The following is a 22,718-nucleotide window of genomic DNA, read 5'->3' as shown; positions in this document are numbered from 1 at the left end:
GCATGTGGGTCTGCAAGAGGCAGCTTGGTGAGCACCAGCTCGACCTTGAAACCCCATGACCCTTGTCACTACTTTAATGTGAATTTTAATGCCCCAGCTACATTGAAAACAAACTCAGTATGATACGTGGCAGGATGATCACCTCGGTGTCAAGAACAGAACACTATCCACTTAAAAAAGTTTCCACGTCCTTGGGAGTTCCCATTGCAGCTCAGTGGCAATGAACCCAACTAGTATCCATGAGGATGTGGGTTCGATCCCTGGCCTCACTCAGTGGGTTAACGATCCGGCATTGTGGTGAGCTGTGGTGTAGGTCACAGACACGGCTGGGTTCGCGCGTTGCTGTGGTTGTGGTGTCGGCCGTCAGCTACAGCTCCGATTCGACCCCTGGCCTGGGAACTTCCATAAACTGTACGCATGGCCCTGAAAAGCAAAAAAAGGTTACACATCTTGAACACCTGTAGCTGATCTGTTCGTGATAGTTTCTTTGAGGGTGCCAGCTTGAGATTCTGTCACCAGTCCAAGCCAAGCCTGAGAGCAATTTACAAACCATCACGATCACCACCCAGTGGAACACCCACCACGATCCTCTGAGGCAGTGCCCTTCATCGGCAGCGAGCCTACCCCAACCTTCAAAGACTGCCCTGCTTCCTCTTCTACCAGTGACGTGTGTCTCTAAGAGCAGCGGCTGGGCCTGGCATGCAACCAGCAGGCACTCGTGCTTGTGGAAATGGGCTTCTCATAGGAAGTCCCCAACGGCCAGCACTCCCCAGGAAAGGGTAATTCCAAGGGGCTCAAGAACACAATGAGCAGTTTCCGTCACGGCACAGTGGTTAACGAATCTGACGAGGAACCATGAGGTTGCGGGTTCGATCCCTGGCCTCGCTCAGTGGGTTAAGGATCCAGCGTTGCCATAAGCTGTGGTGTAGGTTGCAGATGTGGCTCGGATCCTGCGTTGCTGTGGCTGTGGCGTAGGTGGGTGGTTAAAGCTCCGATTAGTCCCCTAGCCTGGGAACCTCCATGTGCTGCGGGTGCGGCCCTAAAGACAAAAAAAACAAAACAAAAAAACGAAATGAGCCAGCACACTCTCCTTCTCAGGAATGTAAAACTACTAATGCTCAGGAACCACGGAGGGGCCCGCATCACAAACTGCAGAGACTCTGTACCTCGGCCTCCCTCTCGCGAGCAGAGGCTACTGGGGGGAGGAAGAAGGGCTGTCAGTCGTAACGCAGGCACACGATGAGGCTAAGAGACTACACAGACTTTTACTTTATTCCAACTGTCAGGTTTCAGAGAGCAAGGATCAGACAAACACTCCAGCAGGCACCCAAAGCCCTCGCAGGCTCCGCGGGAGTACAGACTCCGGCTCCACGTCGCCATCTGGTTTAAGTTTCTTCCTCTGAAAGATACAAAAGCCACGTCAAACTGCCGAATCGCTTATGGTCTCCACCACCTTCCCTCAGAAGTGAAACCTTTGAGATGCTCACAGGACTAACGGCTACTGCCCGCAGCCCCCTACTGGTGAAGCAGGCCCGCGGAGCCTGCAGGCTGAGAACCGACCTGGAGCACCTCTCCCCGCTCAGAACACCGGCTGACGGCGGGGGGTTCCAGCACCTGCCTCTAGACGCTTCTTCCTCGCTCGAACCTTGAAGGGACCTCTGCTCCCCAACCCCGTCATGTGATCGGCAGGCTCTGGAAGCTGCTCCCGAGACAGACGGAGCGCTACTCCAAGCCAGCTCTCGGCAAACGGCCCACGTTTCACGTCAGGTTAGAGAGACTGTGGCCGCAGAGCTGCCTGTGCCCAAGCCAGCCCACAGCCCCGGGCAGACCGAAGCGAGGCTGGCTACAAACCTTCTTCCTCCTCCTCCTCTTCCTCCTCCTCCTCGTCATCCTCATCGGAGCTGAAGGTGCCGTCGGGCAGGCTGTAGACGCGGATGACCTGCTTGTTGGGGTCTTTGAGGATGAGGTACTTGCCCTCCTCCAGCTTCATGCAGATGTCGATGACGCAGCGCAGGATGCCCCAGGCGTTCTCCACGCTCAGGTTGATCTGGCTGGCGAATTCGTTTGGCTTGAACTGCTGGGTGCCCAGGATGACGTGGCGGGAGGAGTCTTTCACGTGGTACCGGGACACGTACCTGTTGGGGGAGGAGAATGACATGGGGGCAGGACGGTGCAGAGCCACGGCCAGGCCTGGGGTCGGGGATCAGTTACTCGGCGCCAGGCCTGCTGCTCGTCCCGAGGGAACGGAGAGGCCAGCCCTGGTCTCCCCGCCGGCAGGGCCCTCTTTGCAGAAGCTGAGCTCCCAGCTCCCACAGGAATCTCACCCAAGCTTGAGGTACTCGGACCCGGCCAGCAGCGCACAGCAGGTCCATCGGGCCAACTTGTAGCTGTTGTTCTTCAACTCGGTGGCGATGACGGCTCCTCGCTGGGAATCCAGCTTCTGACGCCAGTCGACGCCGTTACAGTGCTGCGGGAGGAGAGCCCGGGTCACAGGAGCCGAGGCCGGCTGCCTCCCCTGGCCGAGAAGGAGCCCCCAAGGGGCTTGGCTGGGGGGAGGACGGCGAGCAGAAGTAAGACTGGTCATTTAGAGCCAGAGACTCAGTCCCTCCCTTGCGTAGCCGGTTACTCGGCAGGCGCTCAACAAACCCAACTCCTCTCTTCGCAAGAGTTCATCCAGACCAGGACACACACACACACACACACACAAGTTCAGCCCAAGGGCCAGGCAAGTGTGGATGTGCTGTGTGGAGCGGAAGGGTCTCCCATAGGCGTCCTGCCGGCTGAGCGGGAGGGTGGGGTGGGTGGAGCACGGGTGCAGAGGTGAGGTCCGAGTCTGACGCTGGGTGTGCACACACATGCAGACAAGGCAGAGAGGGACCCTGGGGACTATCTTTCCCAGCCACCTCTCACAGATGTGGGGACTTGGACTCAGAGTGAAGTGACTGCTGAAGGTCACATGGCAGAGATTCCTCAGCCTTCCTGGTTCACGGCAGTGCTAGGCCCAAAGAAACAGTGAGGAGCCCCCTTTATTAAGCAGTTGGTCTAAACAACTTAGGAGTCATGTTCCGAGAGATATCTCTGCACTTCCTTCAAAAGGTAAAAAAAGCTAGAGTTCCCTCGTGGCGCAGCGGGTTAAGGATCCAGCACTGTCACTGCACTGGCCTGGGTCACTGCCTGTGGGGCGGGTTCAATCCCTGGCCCACTTTCCACATGCTGCAAATGTGGCAACAACAACAAAAAGTCCTGCAGCAGCCTTCTGAGTTCCTGCGGCATTTAAGAACCCTTCCTCTGTGCTTCACGATGGGGAAGCAGCGTTTTGGAGCGTTAACTGGCAAGGAGGCTGGAGGGAGGAGGGACGTCAGCTCAGAGACAAACGCATGGAGTTCCTGCTGGGGTGCAATGGGACTGGTGGCACCTCTGCAGCGCTGGGATGCAGGTTTGATCCCTGGCACGGTGGGTTAAGGATCCAGCGGTAGGTCACAACTGCAACTTGGATCTGACCTCTGAGCTGGGAACTCCATATGCCACAGGGTGCCCCCCCCCCGCCAGAAAAAAGAGAGCGAGAGAAAGAGAAAGACAAATGCAAAACAACAGGCAGGACACAGAGTCCTACACTAGGGAGATGATGTCAGCGAGACCCAGAGCTGAGCAGGAAGAGAGACAGCGCCTGACAGCAAAATACAAGAGTGCAAAAGGGGAGGAACTGTTTGAGGCTCTGAGCCCAAGAGCAGGAGAGACGAAGTTGATGGGCGGCCAAGCTAGAGGGACCAACAGATGAGGACACAGATTTTAGCAAAATCCCCCAAGTGACAGTGGAATGGAGTCAGAGCATATCTGGGGTATCATTTTTAGAGTTCAAGAATGAGGCTGGGGTAGGCGGAACTCCAAGATGATTCCCAGGGATCCTGCTCTTGCAGATTCTTCTATGTCTAGGTCTGGGTGGACCCTGTGACCATGAAGTACCTATGATCATGCTCCCTCATGGCAAAAGGATTCTACTGATGGAATGAAGGTCCTTTAAGACAGGGAGACATCTGAGTGGGCTTCACCTAACCATGGCTGTAGAGGTCAGAGAGGGAGGGAGCCAGAGATCTGAAGCATGAGAAGAATTTGATGTTGCTGGTCTGAAGATGGAGGGGACCACAGGGCAGGAAATGTGGGTGGCCTCCAGGTGCTGAGAGGCCTCAGCTGACACCTGGCAAGAAACCAGGGGACTTCAGTCCAACAGCTGCCAGGAACCAAATTCAGCCAACTGGAATGAGCTGGGGAGTAGATTTTCTTCTAGAAGCTCTAGATAAGATCTTAGTTCTGCTGACACCTAACTTCAGCTTTCAGATATTCAGAGCAGAGAAGCAAGTCACATGAAGCTGGACCTCTGACCTGACAAGCTAGGAGCTAATGGATATCGTTTCAAGCCTCTGAGTTTCTGCTAACTTGTTACAGAGCAAAAGAAGACAAATACATGGCCGTATAAAGAAGTAATTACGGCAAATAGAGTTGGGGGGGGCAGACTTGCCTCTTAGTGGGAGGAAAAGGAGGGGAACCAGCAAAGGTTCACGTAAAGGAAGCCAGGACTGGACTAAGGCAGCAGCACAGAGGCCACAGCCACATAGGTACGACGCCAAACGCTCCAGGGAGGCCGAGGGGGAAAGCCTGAGAAAAGGCCACTGGCCCAGAGCTGAGTTCGCAGCAAACCTGGTGTGCTCTTTCAGCAGGTGCTGGGGGCTAGGAGACCAACCTGGCACTGAGACTCAGCACACAGAATGCTAATCCCTCGGCTCTAATGAAGGCAGAGCACCATGGCTCCCGAACTCCATCTCAATGGCCCCTTGTCTGACAGAGGCCCAGCCTCAGAGCCGTCCTTCCACCACCGAGGGTCCTTTATTCTACACAGCCGCACCCAGGAGCATTGCCACCTATTTCAAATCCAGGCACGCGGCCTCCGGACTTTCAGAAAGGATAACGGCCCAACCACCATGGTGCACCTGCCTGTGAGAGAACGGAAAGGAAGCATGTCTCTTTCAAGATGCCCCCTGAAGGGCCGGATATGTGCTAACCTGAGAACCTCTGCTCTCCAAACGTGAGGAGCTGGCAAAGGGCGCCAGAAGGTTGAAGACGAGGTAGCAGTGGCAGTGAGTGAAAGAACAGGTCAAAGAGAAGAGCTGCCCGGCTTCGAGGAGACCCACCAGCCCGATCAAAAGGAGAGATCACAACCACGCTCGCAGAGAGCAGAAGCCGATGGGAGGCCGGAGTGGAAGAGACAGAAAGCACTGCAAGAGGGTAATTATCCTCTCGCACACCACCTCTTTCTCAGTGAGGGACTGAGCGGGGGAAAAACGCAGAAAATAAAAAAATCTCAGTAGCTTTCCAAGTGCCGCAAAGGGAAAAGCAACGGGGCTGGCAGGCGGCGGCCGCCACGAGGTGCCCGCGCCTCACCCGCGAGTCCCACTCGTTGAGCGTCTTGATGTTGATGAAGGACACCTCCCCGTTGGCTCCGGTCATGACGCCGTCATGCTCACAGCGGACGATGAGGTCGATGTCGTCTCCCAGCTTCCACCTGCGGTAACTGCAAAGCAGGGGCTCCTCTGGTCACCCGAGATCCTGGGTCCCAGACGCGCCGCCCCACACGAGGCAGGGACACCGGGAGGAGACGTACCGGTAGGCCACGGAGGCGATCTCGTTCTTGTCCATGTCGTCCTCCACAAATGGGTTTGGGTTGGGGAAGTTGTACCTTTCCTTCCCCTGCAAAAATGACAGGTGTCACGAGACAGCACCAACTTGTCGCCGAGGCACCTCTCTTTGTTCTCGCCCCGGCCAGGTCCCTGCAGCCTGAGGGGCTCTGAGCTCACGGTGTGCTGGGCACCGGTTTACCCCTTCCAAGCACAAGCCGCACCCCGTGGATCACAACGGACCTCAGAGCTCGAGTTCACCCTGAGCTTCCGTTTGTCAACCACGTGCTTTACGTCCCTCTGTGCCCCGTTTTGTCCGGCACGGCGCGTGCAGCCAGTGGTCACGAGAAACACCTATTTCGAGTTTATGATCTTCTCTCCCTCCGTTAGAACGAAGCTTCCTAAGGGCGGGACCTCTGGCTGGCTGCTGTAGCCCCAGCTCCCAGACAGTGTACTTGTATTTGGTCTATCTGTCAAATACTTGAAGGAACCTCCACAGTGTATCTATGTGAGACAAGGATTATCAGTAACCTAATCCTGCAGAGAAGAGACAGGCTGACACCACCAAGCTAGGGTTTAAAACCAGGCCACCTCAAAGCTCTCAAAGCTCTCAAAGCTGCGGGACAGGCAGGGACCCCAGCTGTCCTGCCCAATCCCACCACCCCAGAGCCGACTACACAGCAGACGCTCCAAGCGGCAGAAGGAGCTGACAACATCGGGCTGCTCGGAGCCTCACCATCCTCAAGCACTGCTGGGAGAAGTTGTGGTTGATGTAGGTGGCTTCCATGGCCAGGTTGCGGGGCGAGTTGAAGGAGTTACCTTCGTCTTGAGGGGGCTCGTTGGCTGTCTCACTCACGGTCAGGAGGTCTGCAAAAGCAGCGGCATGGTCACCCACCCCCGAAACAAGGCGTCACTGAAGACATGCACGGCCTCAAGTGACAGGGGCCCTTCCCCAAAGAACCACCACCTGCTGACGTGGGTCTCCAGAGGTGGGGACACAAGGGGAGGAGCAGGGAGCCCGTCTGACGACTTTAGGTAACAAGCGTTAACTGCCACCGTAATCACACGGGGGCAAGTGATTGCCTTTCACTCTTGTGGAATTTCTGAAGAGAATGGTTTATTAGCTTTTTGACAAAGAGAAGCAATATAATCACACTGCTTGGCCTCACTGCTACTTCTGAGTGACCTGGGTTTCATCCATGGCACGTGTGCACACACAAAGGTGCGGTGTAAGATACACGCCCAGGGCGTTTTCCCTTCATAAAGATGCTGAAGTTAAAAAAAAGCATCAATCTAAAGAAAAATGTTCGTACCAAAGGTGGTATAGGGAGGTGACAGGTGGTATGGAGAGGTGACAGAAAAAGTGCTATTCAAGTGAGGGGCACCAAGCAGCACAGTGCTGAGGCGCCGTGGGGACTCAGACATGGCTGCCGACCCCTGTGGGGAGACAGACCACCTTCTACCCTTTCTCTGTACCAGGGAATTGGCCAGAACCAACAAGAACACTCAGTGCCTGTGTGGTATGCAGACGGGCCTCTTACCAAAGTCAGAGTTGTCCCTCTTGTCAAAGAAGAGCTTGGACCCGACCCTCTGGACGACAATGTCCCAGGAGTACACGGAGCGGGTGCAGCTCATCAGTGTGGCCAGGATGGCGTCGGTGGCAAACACGTTCCCCTGAGTTTTTGCCAGCTGCAAAGAGGACAGGAGGGCTGTGAGGCTCCGTTGAGGTGGACCTGCCCCTTCACCGGGGGGAAGGACGCCTCGGTAAGGACCCTGCACACCCACCCCAGTGCCTCTGGCCGAGCGAGGCTGCAACAGGCCGGCCAGAGCCTGTATCCTGGGCTCCGAGGAGTGAAGCCCCAGCACCTGCTGTACCTCAGGAAAGCACCTCGAGACGCCTTCATCCTCACTGCGAGGGCGTAAGGACATCTACCTCAACCTACAGACAAGAACGCCGAGGCCCACGGAGGGGAAGCCAGAAGCATGCAGCGCTGGGACGTGAGCCCAGCCTGACCCCAACACTTGCGGTCTGGCCATTTTCATCTAGTCCTAAGTCGATCCAGAATCTGCAGGGGCTTCTAAGGGCAGCCGGTTCACATGCACCCGCGCGGCCCTGGGCGGGGACCTACCTTCCGGATGACGGGGTCGTCCGTGGTGGTGACGGTGTGGAAGATGCGCTTGATGCTCCGCAGCGGCTTCTCACTCCTGGTGGTGATGCGGTCGAAGGCTTTGTCGTAGTACTCCAGGGCCCCGCAGCACTCGCTGAGGGGAGAGCGGGCGAGGCATGCTACGTGACGGTGCCAAACCTCAGGTGTCATCCGAAAGGCGAGCATGTGAGAGACGGGACAGGCCCTGACTAGACTCCCGGTGCTTGCTCGGGGCCTCACGTGGCTCCCAAGAACAAAGAGGCCGTAAGCGACCTGGCTCAGCCTCCTCGTGTGGAGGACAGCAGACGGAGGCCAGGGCAGGAGAGGAGCAGGGACAGAGGCCCCGGCAGCGTGCAGCTCAGCCTGGTGCTCCAGCTCCCCACTAGGTTATGTCCACGCACCAGGCCTTTGAGGGAAGGAGCTCTTTGAAATGTTAGCAAAAAAGGCTGTGTTTCTCTTCAAGAGCTGCTCTCTTTCTCTTTTGCTCAAAGAGCCACAGAACTTAATTTTCTCTTTTGCTGCAACGTGCAGCGGCTTGACGTGGGATGTCAGTTCCCAGGCCAGGGACTGAACCTGGACCACAGCGGAGAAAGTGCCAAGTCCTAACCACTAGACCACCAGGAAACTCCCTGAAATGTGGAGTTTAATATCAGCAAATTTCTTTCTGCTCCCCTCCCTTTCTCTTTCTGCCAAAAAGAGTCCTCTAATTTTGCTCACAATGCCAGGAAGTTGAATGAAAGCTGAAACGAATATTAGTAAATTTCTGCTCCCCTCTTCCTGGGCATTGATTTCTAAAAACTTGTCTGTTAATCTTATGCAACGTCTTTGGAGATACTAGGGCTGAGGCAAACAGCCATCACCAGCTGGTGTACACACACACACACACACGCAGTAACAGGGCCACCCACATGTCCTGGGGCTCGGACACTTCTAAGTAGCGCATCTTCATCAACTGCGGGAAGTCCATCTCCTCCTTCACCTCCCAGTCACTGCGCACCTCCACCGAAGAGTCTCGGGGCTTCTGCCGGGGAAAACCATTGCAGGGAAAAGCGACAGCAGTGCAAAGTGTAAGCAAAAGCAGGTTCACACTATGAAGGGCTCTTCTTCAATAAACACTTCCAGAACATTTACTACCTGCTGGCTGTTTTCTAACAGCGTCCCTGACTCTTAGGAGCTTACAGTCTTCATGAAAGAGGACTGAAGGGACAAGGGTTCAAAACCAAATGGGAATTCTCCTCCTCGGTAACAACGTCAGCCTGGGAGCATGAGCCCTTCTGTGTACATTTTATAAAGGAACTGCAGCAGCGCCCCTCTCTGGGCACTAGCTACCCGTTTACTGTTGCTGTAGCAAGCACCGCGTCCAGCACGATGCAACCTCCACGACCGCACCGTCTCCCTTGTTTACACAGTCTTCCGCTCTCACGCAAACACCTGTATAGGAATGTTCACCGCAGCATCATTCCTAACACCCCAAAGTAAAAACAACCCCACTGGCCGAGCAGTGGGTGCACGGATACACAAAATGTGGTCTGTCCATACAACGGAACCTGGCAATCAAAAGGAATGAAGGGCCGACACGTGCTACAGCATGGATGAACCTTCAAACAAGATGCTCAGCGGGAGGAGCTGGTCACGAACGGTCATGCTGCCACACCGCCATTTACATGAAATGTCCAGGACAGGCAAATTCAGAGACAGAAAACTGGTCAGGGGGAGCCTAGGGCCGGGGAGACCAGGGCCTGAGTGGTACGGGGTCAGGGCTTCTGCATAGAGTGATGAACACACTCTGACACGCAGGGCAGTCATGGCTGTAGCATCAATTTACCACTAATTGCTGAATCGAAAACTTTAACTGGGCAAACTGTACAGTGTGTGTTATAAAGCCCTGATAAAGCTCTTCTAAACCCCAACAAATATACAGAGTCAAATTCCTGGACAGAACTCTGGTTATAGAAATACTACCTGCGATTTTTGGTCCCATTTCTGCCTCACTCCAAACTGTTTCTGGAATTTTTTTTGCAGTCGAATGCGTTCTCTGGAAAGACAGAAAACTGCTTTCAATGCAGGTTTTAAGAAAAACAGGCCTAAAAAGGGGAACAGACCACCAGGACTCAGAGCACACAGGCTGGAAGAGGTACGTGGCTGCCACTGCTGCCCAGCGGCCTCTGCCCCATCTGCACAGACGGCCCTGGCTTGGCCGGGCTGCTCTCCACACCACGCTGCTCCGGGGTCTCCCAGGACCCAGGTGGACGGGGCCCCTGGAGCTGTGCCGGGGTAGGCCTGAGCCTAGGTCTGCTCCAGAGTCTCTTCCTTTCTTCTTCTTCTTTTTCTGCCTTTTCTTGGGCCGCTTCCCGTGGCAAATGGAGGTTCCCAGGCTAGGGGTCGAATCAGAGCTGTAGCCACTGGCCTACGCCAGAGCCACAGCAACATGGGATCCAAGCCACGCCTGCGACCTACACCACAGCTCACGGCCACGCCGGATCGTTAACCCACTGAGCAAGGCCAGGGATGGAACCCACAACCTCATGGTTCCTAGTTGGATTCGTTAACCACTGCGCCACGACGGGAACTCCACAGTCTCTTCCTTTCTGCCTTTGTTCCCCTTTGGCGAGCATGGCCTCTGCAAGCAGTTTCCTGCCCCTGCTCTCTGTCGCACACAGGCAGACACCTGGTGTCCTGGAGGATGACATTGGGGCTGGAAGAGTGGCTTAACTGGCTTTAGGAAGGCTTTCTGGTTTCTCGCTATGGTGGGGGAGATGACGATTCTCCCGCCCTGGCCTAGTGACATCAAAGCGCGGGCTGTCCTGGAGGAATCACTTGCTCCGGCGGCACAGGCACCTCACCTCTCCTTCTGCTTGGCGCTCTTAGGCAGGGTCTGCAGGTTGAACTGCAACATGTTCCGTCGATCTTTGTCTCTGCGGAGGTTCCGCTGGGAATCAGGAAAAACATCCATGTTAAAATCTTGGGGGTTTGGCTCACAATGGGCAGTGCCTCATGGGAGGTCAGGAGAGTAAGTTCAGGATGCAAAACCCAAGTTGCACATTTTATTCTGTGCTTTTACAGAATCAACTTCTGCAGGGTCTAGTTATCTAGTTAAGTAAGTGCATGAAGACCGTAGAGACATTTTGAGTTTGGTTCCCGACCATGGCAATGAAGTAAATACCGCAATAAAGAAGGTCACACAAATTTTTTGTTTCTCAGTGCAGATAAAAGTTATGCCACATAGTTTACACTATGCTATCGTCTATGAAGTGTGCAATACTTTTAGGTCTAAAAAATCCAGTGTCTAAAGCTTAATTTAAAAAAAAGTTACCAGCGCCTGAGCCTTCAGTGAGTAGTAACATTAATCACTAATCATCACAACAAACATCATGAAAAAGTTGAAATACTGTGAGAATTACTACAATGTGACATAGAGACATGAAGTGAGCAAATGCTTTTGGAAAAAAGGTACCGAGACTTTCTCGATGCAGGGCTGCCAGAAATTCAATCCACAGAAAAACGCACTATCTGTGAAGTTCAATGAAGCGAGGTGTGTTTGTACCTGGAGTTAGCTTAGATTTATATCCACACACACACTTCTTACTGAAGTAGGTTTACTGGCTCTTAAAGGTGTTGAGTTTGCCTCCTGATGTAAGAAGATGCAGCCCAACTGGACCATCTACTTAATAAATCCCACGCACAGCCATTAAGTGAGGCATGAGACACAGATGGACCTGGTTACCCAGCACACACATCCATCCACAGCACAGCTGTCCTATAGCTGCTGCTGGGCAGCGAAATCTGAACTATCAAAACGCATCTCCCGACCTAGGACACAGGGCTGTCCTAGGACACAGCCCTGTTGTCGTTAGTACAGCCTGGGACAAAGCCCTGTCTGTACTAACGACAACACGGAGCCTCCCCTTAGCTCCCGATCTGCCCTCCAATCTCCACACGGGTGCTTCTTTTTGCCCACCGAGGTCTTCCGTCTCCACCGTTACCACTCTGACCCTTAGATTCTGTACTTGGGCTGGTGACTCGCGTACTGGTGCCAGACCACACAGTCAAACATGGGGCCACTTTACCAAAAACACTTATCTTAGCGCCAGGACGTTAAGGCAGTGGTTTTCAAATGGAAACCTCGGCAGGTATTTTAGCACAGTCTGTCGGGATTCACTAGAAGACCCATGGTAACGTGCTTTCCTCTCATCAGTGCTCACAGCCCCTGGACGGTCAGATGGCTGGCTCTAGGCCTACCTGTGCAAATCGCATCCGATTCCGCTGGTAGGCGGTCTTCTGTGTGCGCGCCGTGTCCACCAGCTGGAAGCTAGTTTCGTCCTCCTCGTGGAAGTAGGCATACTGACTCCCACCTCCAAACTGAGAGGAGTACTTATCTGGAGGCAAAGGTGACAGCGGGTAACAACACTATCTAGACTTTACCCACATAGTGGCCTAAAGCCCTGCTATTTAAAGTGTGGTCTCGGGACCCGCCCTAACAGCTGAGAGCATCTGCGACACATAGACTCGCAGCCTCACCCCAGACCCACCGAAACAGAATCAGCATTTTACTAAGATCCCCAGCGACCAAGTGACTCACACACACATTCAAGTTTGAAAAACTGTGGGCCAAAGAACTTTCTTTCTTTCTTTTTTTTTTTTTGTCTTCTGTCTTTGTTGTTGTTGTTGTTGCTATTTCTTGGGCCACTCCCGCGGCATATGGAGGTTCCCAGGCCAGGGGTCCAATCGGAGCTGTAGCCACCAGCCTACGCCAGAGCCACAGCAACGCGGGATCCGAGCCGCGTCTGCGACCTACACCACAGCTCACGGCAACGCCGGATGGTTACCCCACTGAGCAAGGGCAGGGACCGAACCCACAACCTCATGGTTCCTAGTCGGATTCGTTAACCACTGCGCCACGACGGGAACTCCCCAAAGAACTTTCTAAGTCAAGACACAATCTGAGGAACTCAAGACAAGCCCTTTCTACTCTCTGCCTTATTCTGTGTAAGAATAGGAGTTAAACTCACTCTCTCAGAGGAGAGGCCAGTATACAGTGTAAGCACCATCACTATCACCATCTGGGCAGACGTGGCTAGTAGGCTGTGACTGACTTTCTTGCTGACCTCAGACTCAGACAGTCCTGACTTAGTATTATGCCAGGGAGCCAATTCCTGCTACTCAACTGGCACAGGGGGAAAAAACCAATTCACTCTACCAGCACCCTAAAACCAGGAGTTTTAAACCAGGGATCTGGGTAATGGAATCAAAATGGGGACATGTTCAACAGGCTTGTAAAAGAGGCCACTCCTCCCCAAAAGAAGGGGGAAACCCCACTATAATAGGCCAAACTTCTTTTATGAACAGTCCAACTTTTGAGGCACTTTCAAAAAAAAAAAAAAATGTGGACAGTTTCCACAGTCTAGAACATACCCTTAAACACTTGGTTATTTCCAGCACCTCTTTCTAGAATGCTTTAGGGGGGAGGTTACTAGAAAACAGTAACCTCCACCCAAGGCTCTGATCCAGACAGTCAGGTGGGGATCACTTACTTGTGTACCTCTTGTCTTGGTACGTGGCCCCCGTCCAGTCGGCAACCTAGTGAGAGCAACAAGGGAACAGAGAGCACAGGTCAACCAGGCAAGTTTCCGTGGACCCAGAAACCCCCCAAAGTGAGGACGCAGTGTGGGGAAATGTCAGGACTGGCTCAGGATGGCTTTGTAAGAGCCCAGCTCTCCTATGACCAGTGAAGTATCCAGAGCTTATAACCCTTATGCTTTCGAGAGAAGAACATTGAAACAAACTTGGAGTAGCAGCCGCAGCTTAAAAGATTCAGACCCCGGCTGAGAGGCAAGTACCTTTCCGAGCCGATCTCCTTTGCTGAATGGCTGGTAGGGCATATCCCGAAACTGCTCAGGAACCGCACAGGGACCCCAGCCTGAAGGGTTGTCTTGGATCACAGGTGTCATGAACTTCGCCATCTTCTAAAACCTTAAAAATACAAATAAAAAAGTAGCTGCATGAAGAAAAGCCTCAAAGTAAAATAAACAGATAAAAAAAAAACAAAACACAAAATGGAACCCTGGACTGTTGAGCTATTCCTAACTAAATGTTTTCTTAAAAATAATGCTGCGGGAGTTCCCGTCGTGGCGCAGTGGTTAACGAATCCGACTAGGAACCATGAGGTTGCAGGTTTGGTCCCTGCCCTTGCTCAGTGGGTTAACGATCCGGCGTTGCTGTGAGCTGTGGTGTAGGTTGCAGACGTGGCTCGGATCCCGCGTTGCTGTGGCTCTGGCGTAGGCCGGTGGCTACAGCTCCGATTGGACCCCTAGCCTGGGAACCTCCATATGCCGTGGGAGCAGCCCAAGAAATAGCAACAACAACAACAACAAAAAAGACAAAAGACAAAAAAAAAAAAAAAATGCTGCGCATACTTAAAACTCAGGAGACTGCTAATAAAACTGAGAATCATATTTCACTGATTTCCCCCCCCCCACTGTACTATCTTTGAAATGAGTTTGCACCTTATGCTTGATGGGGTGTCATATCTTTTTTTTTTTGGCCGTACCTTCAGCACTTGGAAGTTCCTGGGCCAAGGACTGAACTTGAGCCACAGCAGTGACAATGTTGGATCTTTAACTCGATGAGCTACAGGGAACTCAGGGTGTCATATCTTAATTGGCAGATTTTCTTTCTTAGTGTTACATGAAATTATTGTGTCTCTTAAATTGAGTGGAATCTCACAGATTTAATGAAATGTAGTAACTTTTTTGGGAGGGGTCCACACCTAAGGAATGTGGAAGCTCCCAGGCTGGGGATCGAACCCATGCCACTCCAACAACATGAACCACCGTACTGACAACACCAGATCCCCAACCTGCTGCACCGCAAGGGAACTCTGGTAGTTAACATGTTTCCAAGTGTTCTAGTTCCCATTCACGCCTTCACAAGGTGTACAATATCCAACTTCCCTGAGTCCCAGTCCCTTCACCTGTAAAAATAAGATTCTTGTTCTATTTCTATCAGAGGATCATTGTGAAGCTGTGTTAGTTAACACCTGTGGAAACGGTTCCAATGTAAAATGCCACAATAACTACTCAGTCTTGCAAAAATGCATTTACACACAGTGCTGAAAAAACATAAGAGTCCATGGGTATATCCTGAAATGCAACTTTCCTTTGTGTTCTTCCAATCTTCGGTGGTCAAAGCAAATCTTTACACAGAGCAAGTGGACCCAGAGTCAAGCAAAAGGCCTGCCAGAGGGCTGAGGAGGCATGAGAAAACTTAGGTCACGTAAAAGTGGCCATGTAGCCAATATTCATAAATATTATGAGTACCAGGTACACTTAGTGCTCACTACGCGTATAAATTCACACCTCCCAACAATCCCAAGGTAGGGCCAGTATTATCCCCACTTTCCAAATAAGAAAACTGAGGCACAGAGGAATCAAGAAACTGCCCAAGGGCACAACACTGATGAAAAATCTGAACCCAGGCCGACTGGCTTCAGAGTCCCCTTTCTGTGTGATGCTAGAGCTCCTTTCAGGTGAATGAAAACCAGAGGCTCCAGAAAGATGCTCACTGGACAGTTCCTATCAAAAACATAGGCAGGAGTTCCTGTTGCGGCTCAGCGCAAACGAATCTGACTAGCATCCATGAGGATGTGGGTCTGATCCCTGGCCTCGCTCAGTGGGTTAAGGATCTGGCACTGCTGTGAGCTGTTGTGTAGATCATAGACACGGCTCGGATCTGGTGTTGCCGTGGCTGTGGCTGTGGCGTAGGCCGGCAGCTGCAGCTCTGATTCAACTTCTAGCCTGGGAACTTATATACACCGAGGCTGTGGCCCTAAAAAAAGCAAAACAACACCCCTCCAACCAAAGCATAGGCATTTACCACCCACTGTAATCCTCTGCAAATGTTCAGAAGTTCAGTTCCCAGGGGAAAATTCATTATACAAGTATTTTTTGGCATCTGGAAAACAATCAAAGAGCACAGGGTACTAAATTTAGAAAACTCTCTTCCTCCTTCCCATGTGGGAAAACCAAGGCTTCCTACAGAAGTGACACTTGGGAGACAGGGAATGAACCTGGGAGCACTGTCCTCCAACTTGAACTTAAATTGTACTTCAGAAAGTGGACCGGGTGAAGGGGTGATGGTCTCAATTCAAGCTCCTACAACATTTCAGATGCTACACCACTAACCCCCCACCTCCTCTCCCCCCATCTTAGGGATAAAAATGGGCAGTTCTGCCAAATCGAGCAGTTGATCTGCCCATCATTTCAAAATGGATTTGATTTCTAAGGCTGTCTGCCCAAGTCCAAGGCTCTTCCCATGATTTTATAGCTGAAAAGCAGTCTGAAAAGATCTGGGGTTTCAGGCCGTATCAAGAAGGCAGTATCTCCAAACACACTTAAAAAAAAAAAAACAAAAAAAAAAAACCTCCTTGTTTTGGCAGAGCTCATGGAAAACAGGCCCAAGGTTTGACAGCATTTCTCCAGGGGGCAGAAGTCACCTGGTTTCAACACACGTAATCTAAGAATGAGCAGAATGGAACCAGCAGGAGAAACTAAGCCTTTCAGTTAAAAGGGAGTGACAGCTGTACTGGCTACAGAGGCAGGATGAGGAGGCACCAACAGGGCAGTCAGAGGGGGCCTTGTGGCCGGCAGGCCCCAGTACTGTGTACGTTTTCGCGGCCACTGCGGTCACCAATTGCTGGAAAATAGGGAGTTTCAGATCAGACATCACGCTACTCCATCCTAGACTTCCATTTCACACAAAAGGAAGAGAACTTGGACTGTGAACTCCTCAGAGCAGGGCCGAACACCGCTCGGTTTGGCACCCCCAATACCTCACTCATAAAAACTCAGGGAGCCATGGGCCACTTTAAAAAGATCCTGAGACCCACTTGGGTTAAGTAATATGATCACATTCGCCCACCCCCTGGCCGCTAAGCGTTATCTGGGGCCAGGGACCACAACCTCAGGGAAGTGCCCGGCATCCCGCACTGGGTCCGGCCCCGAAGGCCGATACCTGTCCCGCCCGTGGAGGGACAGCGGCAGCAGGAGGGGGTGTACAGAGGTCTCTTCCGGTAAGCCCCCCCGGAAGGCCAGGCGCAGCCCAAGTCGGCTCCGGAGATCCGCAGGACCGTACGGAACACGACACTCACCCGCAACGGCTTTAGCCGGCCCCGATGGCGAGAGATAGTGCAGGCCGGAGACCGCGCCACAGCCTGCGCTTCAAGGAATCGGGAAAAGGAGGAGAGATGCGCGCGCAGCGGCCGGTGCCGTAAACACGACCCGCTATGTCGTAAATAGCTCGCCAGCTTCCTTCCGGTTCGGCGGCGGAACGCACGAGTCGTAAAGTGAAGGCACACCCGGAAGTATATCGGTGTTCTTTTCGAGGTGTTCTTATTAGCCTCCGAGGCTGCAAGACTCCAGAGGATGTTTGCAGTTACGTCATGGGGTATCCGGGGACGCTCCGAGAAGGCGTTCAAGTTTTTTAAAACGTGGCGGCTCTCAGTTGAAGCTGGAGGTGGCGAGTGGCTGACAGCGCCTTTATGTCCCACAATGCCTCGCGGGACGCTTCGGCCCCTCTGTGTCCCGCAACGACCCCAGGCTCCTACCTTCTTTTAGCGCTGGTGTGTTTCGATTCTCCCCGCTAGGGGGAGGTCGAGCGTCTCAGGCAGATTTTGTCGTGATTCCTGGTTTTTTCACGGTTTCGGAAGCTGAGGCCAGGAGATGCAAAGTGACCTCGTAAGATCACACTGCTAGTGTGGAGGGTGGCTGCCTGGGTTTAAACCATACCTCTACGGTTGTCAAACCTTATAATTCGACAAAGATTTCTGGAGTGTTAATTTGAAAAAAATTTAGATTTTGGGTCTAACGTCCATGGAGCCCAGGAACCTGCATTTTTATTAGCAGCTGTGATTCTGAAGTGGTGACTCAGGAACTACTTTCCTACAATGGCAACGGTGCTGTCCTTTTATTTTATTTTATTTTATTTTACATATTATTTTTTATTTTATTTTATTTTATTTATTTATTTTTTTCCCACTGTACAGCAAGGGGGTCAGGTTATCCTTACATGTATACATTACAATTACATTTTTTCCCCCCACCCTTTGTTCTGTTGCAACATGAGTATCTCGACATAGTTCTCAATGCTATTCAGCAGGCTCTCCTTGTACGGTGCTGTCCTTTTAGAAACTCCCAGCTTACCGAGTTTGATCTGGAGTCTTATTGGGGAATTTCAAAACATTGAAAGAAAATCTGAGCATGTGATTTTTGTTCAAACCTCAGATTCTTTTCTACCTGGTCTCCCAAGTTTCCTTCTCAGTCTCTCAGCATGTCTTCTTTATTGGAAAATAAATCTGCTATTAGATCTGATAACTGGTCACGGCCATGCCACTTAATAGCTGTGTAGCCCTCACATCTCTGGGTCTCAGTTTTCTTATCTGTAAATTGAAGATGAAAATAAGAGGGTACAGTGAAGGTAAAAATAAATGTATGTGAAAATACTGAAGAATCCACTTACTAGTTGGGAGAACCTGGATAGGTTCTAGATCTCTCTAAACCTTGTTCACCTGTAAAATGCAAATGGTAATAGCAGCATGTGTTTCCACAGTTCTTTCCTGATCTGTTCATCTTCCTCATCTTCTAGTTTTTCTAATTTTTGTTCATGGTACCCATGGAATGGTGCTCATTGCAAAATCTGGTAGTCATCACTGGTAGTTCCTTTTCCCTTTTCCACCACATTCAGTCCTTCAGTAAGTCCTCTTTATTCTTCAAAATACATTTTGGAGTTCCCTGGTGGTACAGTGGTTTAAGAACCCGGCATGGTTGCTGCTGTGGCTCAGATCCCTACTGTGGTGCGAGTTTGATCCCTGGTCATGGAACTTGCACATGCTGCAGGTGCAGCCAAAAAAAAAAAAAAAGAAAAAAAGAAAAAAAGAAAAGAAAAATCTTGAATGCTGCCACTTTCCCACATCATCTCCAGCTTCATGCTTGGACTCCCAGTGTCCACTCTTGTCCTTCTAGGGTTCCTTCTTGTCAGGGTGGTCAAAGCAATCTATTCACAGCCTTCCATCAGCTTCCCATTATGTACTTGGAGTGAAATGCAAATGTTTTCCCGTGGCCTGTCTGGTCCTTCACTACCCTTCATCTTTATATTCTGCCATTTTCTTCTCACTCAGCTCCAGTCGTCATGCTTTTCTTTTTATGCCAGGGGGCTGTGGTGAGAATTAAATGAGTTAGCGTAAGATCTTGGAATAGTACCAGGCACGTGGCCAGGGAGAGAGTGAATGAGGACATGACCAGGTTACTCAGAAGGGTGGTTTGTTGAGGACACGGGCTGGTAAAGATCTAGGGGAGATGTGTCCCCGGCACCAGAGAACAGCAGGTGACAAGGTCCAAGGCAGAAAAGAGCCTGTGCATGACCCAGAAAGAGTAAGCTGCCATCTGGAAACGTGCAGGTCATGGAACAGTGTGCGATTTTATCCTCAGCATAAAGGTAAGCGACTGAAGGATTTTAAAGGGGGGCGGGATGGAGGGAGGGATGCTCTGGTCTAGCAGAAGGAGGGTCATGCCAGCTGCCCGTGGAGACTGGATAGTGGGATAGGCAGAAAGCGGCTGCAGAGGTGTCCACTGGGAGAGAAAGAAGGCACGATCTCCCACCCAAGCCCAGACACCCATTATGAGGAGACGGACACGCCGGGTCCTTCTCCATCTGGGGCTGGCGAGGAGGTAGGGCCAAAATGTAGAAAAGATGATTAAACTCTGACCCAAGAGAGAACCTGCAGCAGATGGCTGGTGGACCCACAGAGGGAAAAGAAAGAAAGAAAGAAAGAAGAAGACAGAAGAGATGATCCAAGCATCCAAGCCCTTCAGCATAAGTACATCTCCCCTTATATTTTAGCACATATTGCAAAGCACCGTTGATGTTGTGTACGCCAACATTAGCTGAGTACTGAGATAGGTGCCTGGGGAAATGTGCTAAATTCATTTTCTCATTTGACAGTTCACCAAATATGCATCAACAGGCACTGTCCTAGGTCAGACAGCCAAGATTTTTTTTTTTTTTTTAAGCCATTTCTTGGGCCACTCTTGTGGCATATGGAGGTTCCCAGGCCAGGGGTCTAATCGGAGCTGTAGCCACCCGCCTACACCAGAGCCATAGCAACTCGGGATCCAAGCCACGTCTGCAACCTACGCCACAGCTCACAGCAACGCCAGATAGTCAACCCACTGAGCAAGGGCAGGGATCGAACCCACAACCTCATGGTTCCATGCGCCACAACAGGAACTCTGACAGCCAAGCTTTTATCTCATGGAGCTGACACTGTAGAAGCAGAGACAGAGCCTAAACTAGGAACCAAAAATATTCCAGAGCATGATGAGAACTATGAGAAAATGAAGCGGAGTAAGAGGGATGGAGAGAGGAGCCGCTGTCTTGGGAGTGGTGGTCAGAGAAGATCTTGTGGAAGAGAGAACTCTCGAGCAGACACGTGGATGATGGGACCAGGCCAGCTATGGATGAACGTGGGCTCATGTATGTTTCTTCTATCACGTGGAATATCCTGAGGCAGTGGGGGTAGGGCCTGTATTCTCAGTTACTAGAACAGTGTCTGGGAGTTCCCTTCATGGCTCAGCGGAAGCGAATCTGACTAGTATCCATGAGGACACAGGTTTGACCCCTGGCCTCGCTCAGTGGGTTAAGGATCCAGCATTGCCATGAGCTGTGGTGTAGGTCGCAGATGTGGCTTGGATCTTGCGTTGCCATGGCTGTGGTGTAGGCCAGCAGCTGCAGCTCTGATTCGACTCTTAGCCTGGGAACCTCCACATGCTTCAGGTTCAGCCCTAAAAAGACAAACAAAACAAAACAAAAACAAAAACAAAAAAACAGTGTCTGGCATAGAGACGGTGACCAGTAAGCCTTCGTTGACTAAATCAATGAATAAAATGATCCAAACTGGTACAAACTTGCATTATAAGAGCCACCACTTTGCAGCAGGACCCTGGGTATATCATGATCAATTGGGAGATTCTTGCCTTCGAAGAGCTTCTGTTCTAGCTGAAGGAATGACTGCAAAAGCATTTTCTAAACTGAAAAAGGGATGCCCATAGGTGCTTGCCAGGTCCTCCATATTCAGACCTCATGTCATGTCTAGAAGCAAGAGGCACCGTTATTCCTGATCAGAATTTTGTGCTCTTCTGTCCTGTCCTTTTTTTTTCTTTTTGCTTTTTAGGGCCACCCCTGTGGCATATGGAGGTTCCAAGGCTAGGGGTCCAATCAGAGCTGTAGCCACCAGCCTACACCAGAGCCACAGCAACACAGGATCTGAGCCACATCTGCGACCTACACCACAGCTCACGGCAATGCCGGATCCTTAACCCACTGAGCGTGGCCAGGGATCGAACTCGAAACCTCGTGGTTACTAGTCAGATTCGTTTCCACTGCACCAACAATGGGAACTCCAACAAATGCATTTTCTGATAGGAACCTCCAATGTTGCGAAAAGGGAAGTAGCATTTATTGAGTGCTTACTGTATGCTAACCTCTGTGTTAGTGCTTGACCTAAGTCCTCTTCTCTTGGCTTCTTTCTGAGAGGTCTCTGAGACATTCATGCAGGTGGGGAGAAGCAGGTTCAGGGCACTTGGGGACTTGGCCCAGGGAGTAAGCAGGTGCACCAGGATATGAGAGCAGTTTTGTGCCCTTAAAAGCTGCCATCCTGGGAGTTCCCTGGTGGCCTAATAGTTAGGATTTGGCACTTTCACCACTGTGGCCCATGTTTGATCCCTGGTCTGGGAACTGAGATCCCACGACAAGCTCCTGCATGCTGTGGCAAAAAAAAAAAAAAAAAAAAAAAGAAGAAAGAAAAAAGTAAAGCAGAGAAAGCCTCCCATCAGAGTTCCCATTGTGGCTCAGTGGGTTAAGAGCCTGACCAGCATCCATGAGGATTTGGGTTCGATCCCTGGCCTTGCTCAGTGGGTTAAGGAGATAGCGTTGCCGTGAGCTGTGGTGTATGTTGCAGATGTGGCTCAGATCTGATGTTGCTGTGACTGTGGCTATGGCCAGCAGCTGCAGCTCCAATTCAGCCCTTAGCCTGGGAACTTCCATTTCCCATGGGTGAGGCCCTAAAAAAAAAAAAAAGAAGGAAGCCTCCTGTCCCTTGTCCCTTCTGGTGCAGTGGAAAGGCCTTTCCTGAGGTTGGGGCTTCTTCTTCTCCCCCCTCCCCCTGCTCCGCCTCTTGCCTCTGCTCACTCTGATCTACCCAGACCCTTCCTATCCTGAATCAGTGGCAACTCCTGAATTTCCCCAATGGGAAGGGCATAGCAACAGCAATCGGGTGGAAAGGGGGAGCCCTGGGCTTGTCTGGAAGCTCTGTTCGCATAGCCGATGTCCCGCGTTCCCGGAGGTTGAGCGTTTATGGGGGGAAGGCACTCTGGAGATTGTGAAGGGACTGGGCCTGCTCCCTAAGCCACCCCCTGGCAAAGCTGCTGAGCTTCCAGACGGGGCAGACTTGGAAGAAGGGTAAGGGATAAGAGAACAGCGCCGGCTTCTTGAAGGCTTTCTCTGTGTGTGGCATCTCATGTATTTTGATTATTCTAGACAGTGTGGTGAGGATTGTTGCCAGCATTTCTAGTGTGCTCAGAGAACTTGGCCAAATGTAGGGTGTCCAAACTGGGACACTTTTGGAAGAGAAAGGGGGCACTATCAATAATTATGCCAGACAGGGAGTTCCTGTGTGTCTGCGGTAACGAGCCTGACTAGCATCCATGAGGAGGCGGATTTGATCCCTGGCCTCACTCACTTGAGCTGCGGTGTAGGTTGCAGACATGGCGTGGGTCCCACATTGCTGTGGCTGTGGCTGTGGCTGCCAGCTGCAGCTCCGATTTGACCCCTAGCCTGGGAACTTCCATTTGCT

General features: G+C 51.7%; 1 protein-coding gene across 1 annotated transcript; it reads right to left on the bottom strand.

Annotated features, from left to right (window-relative positions):
- Window positions 1-1,251: 1,251 nt before the first annotated feature.
- On the bottom strand, window positions 1,252-17,437 carry EIF3D (eukaryotic translation initiation factor 3 subunit D). Its single transcript, NM_001244723.1, is given in 15 exon segments — window positions 1,252-1,399; window positions 1,852-2,135; window positions 2,325-2,467; window positions 5,437-5,566; window positions 5,657-5,742; window positions 6,406-6,536; window positions 7,211-7,358; window positions 7,799-7,931; window positions 8,725-8,837; window positions 9,779-9,851; window positions 10,660-10,745; window positions 12,056-12,192; window positions 13,348-13,393; window positions 13,654-13,786; window positions 16,962-17,437. Coding segments are annotated over 14 exon segments (1,647 nt in total). The 5' UTR covers window positions 13,777-13,786; window positions 16,962-17,437; the 3' UTR covers window positions 1,252-1,385.
- Between the last annotated feature and the right edge of the window lie 5,281 nt (window positions 17,438-22,718).

Source organism: Sus scrofa, chromosome 5, assembly GCF_054392235.1.
Source record: "Sus scrofa isolate SSC_HxYL_T2T_F1_AM1 chromosome 5, Sscrofa_HxYL_maternal_Yorkshire_Landrace_v2.0, whole genome shotgun sequence".
Classification (NCBI taxonomy): domain Eukaryota; kingdom Metazoa; phylum Chordata; class Mammalia; order Artiodactyla; family Suidae; genus Sus; species Sus scrofa.
This window is presented reverse-complemented; position numbering and strand designations above follow the sequence as displayed.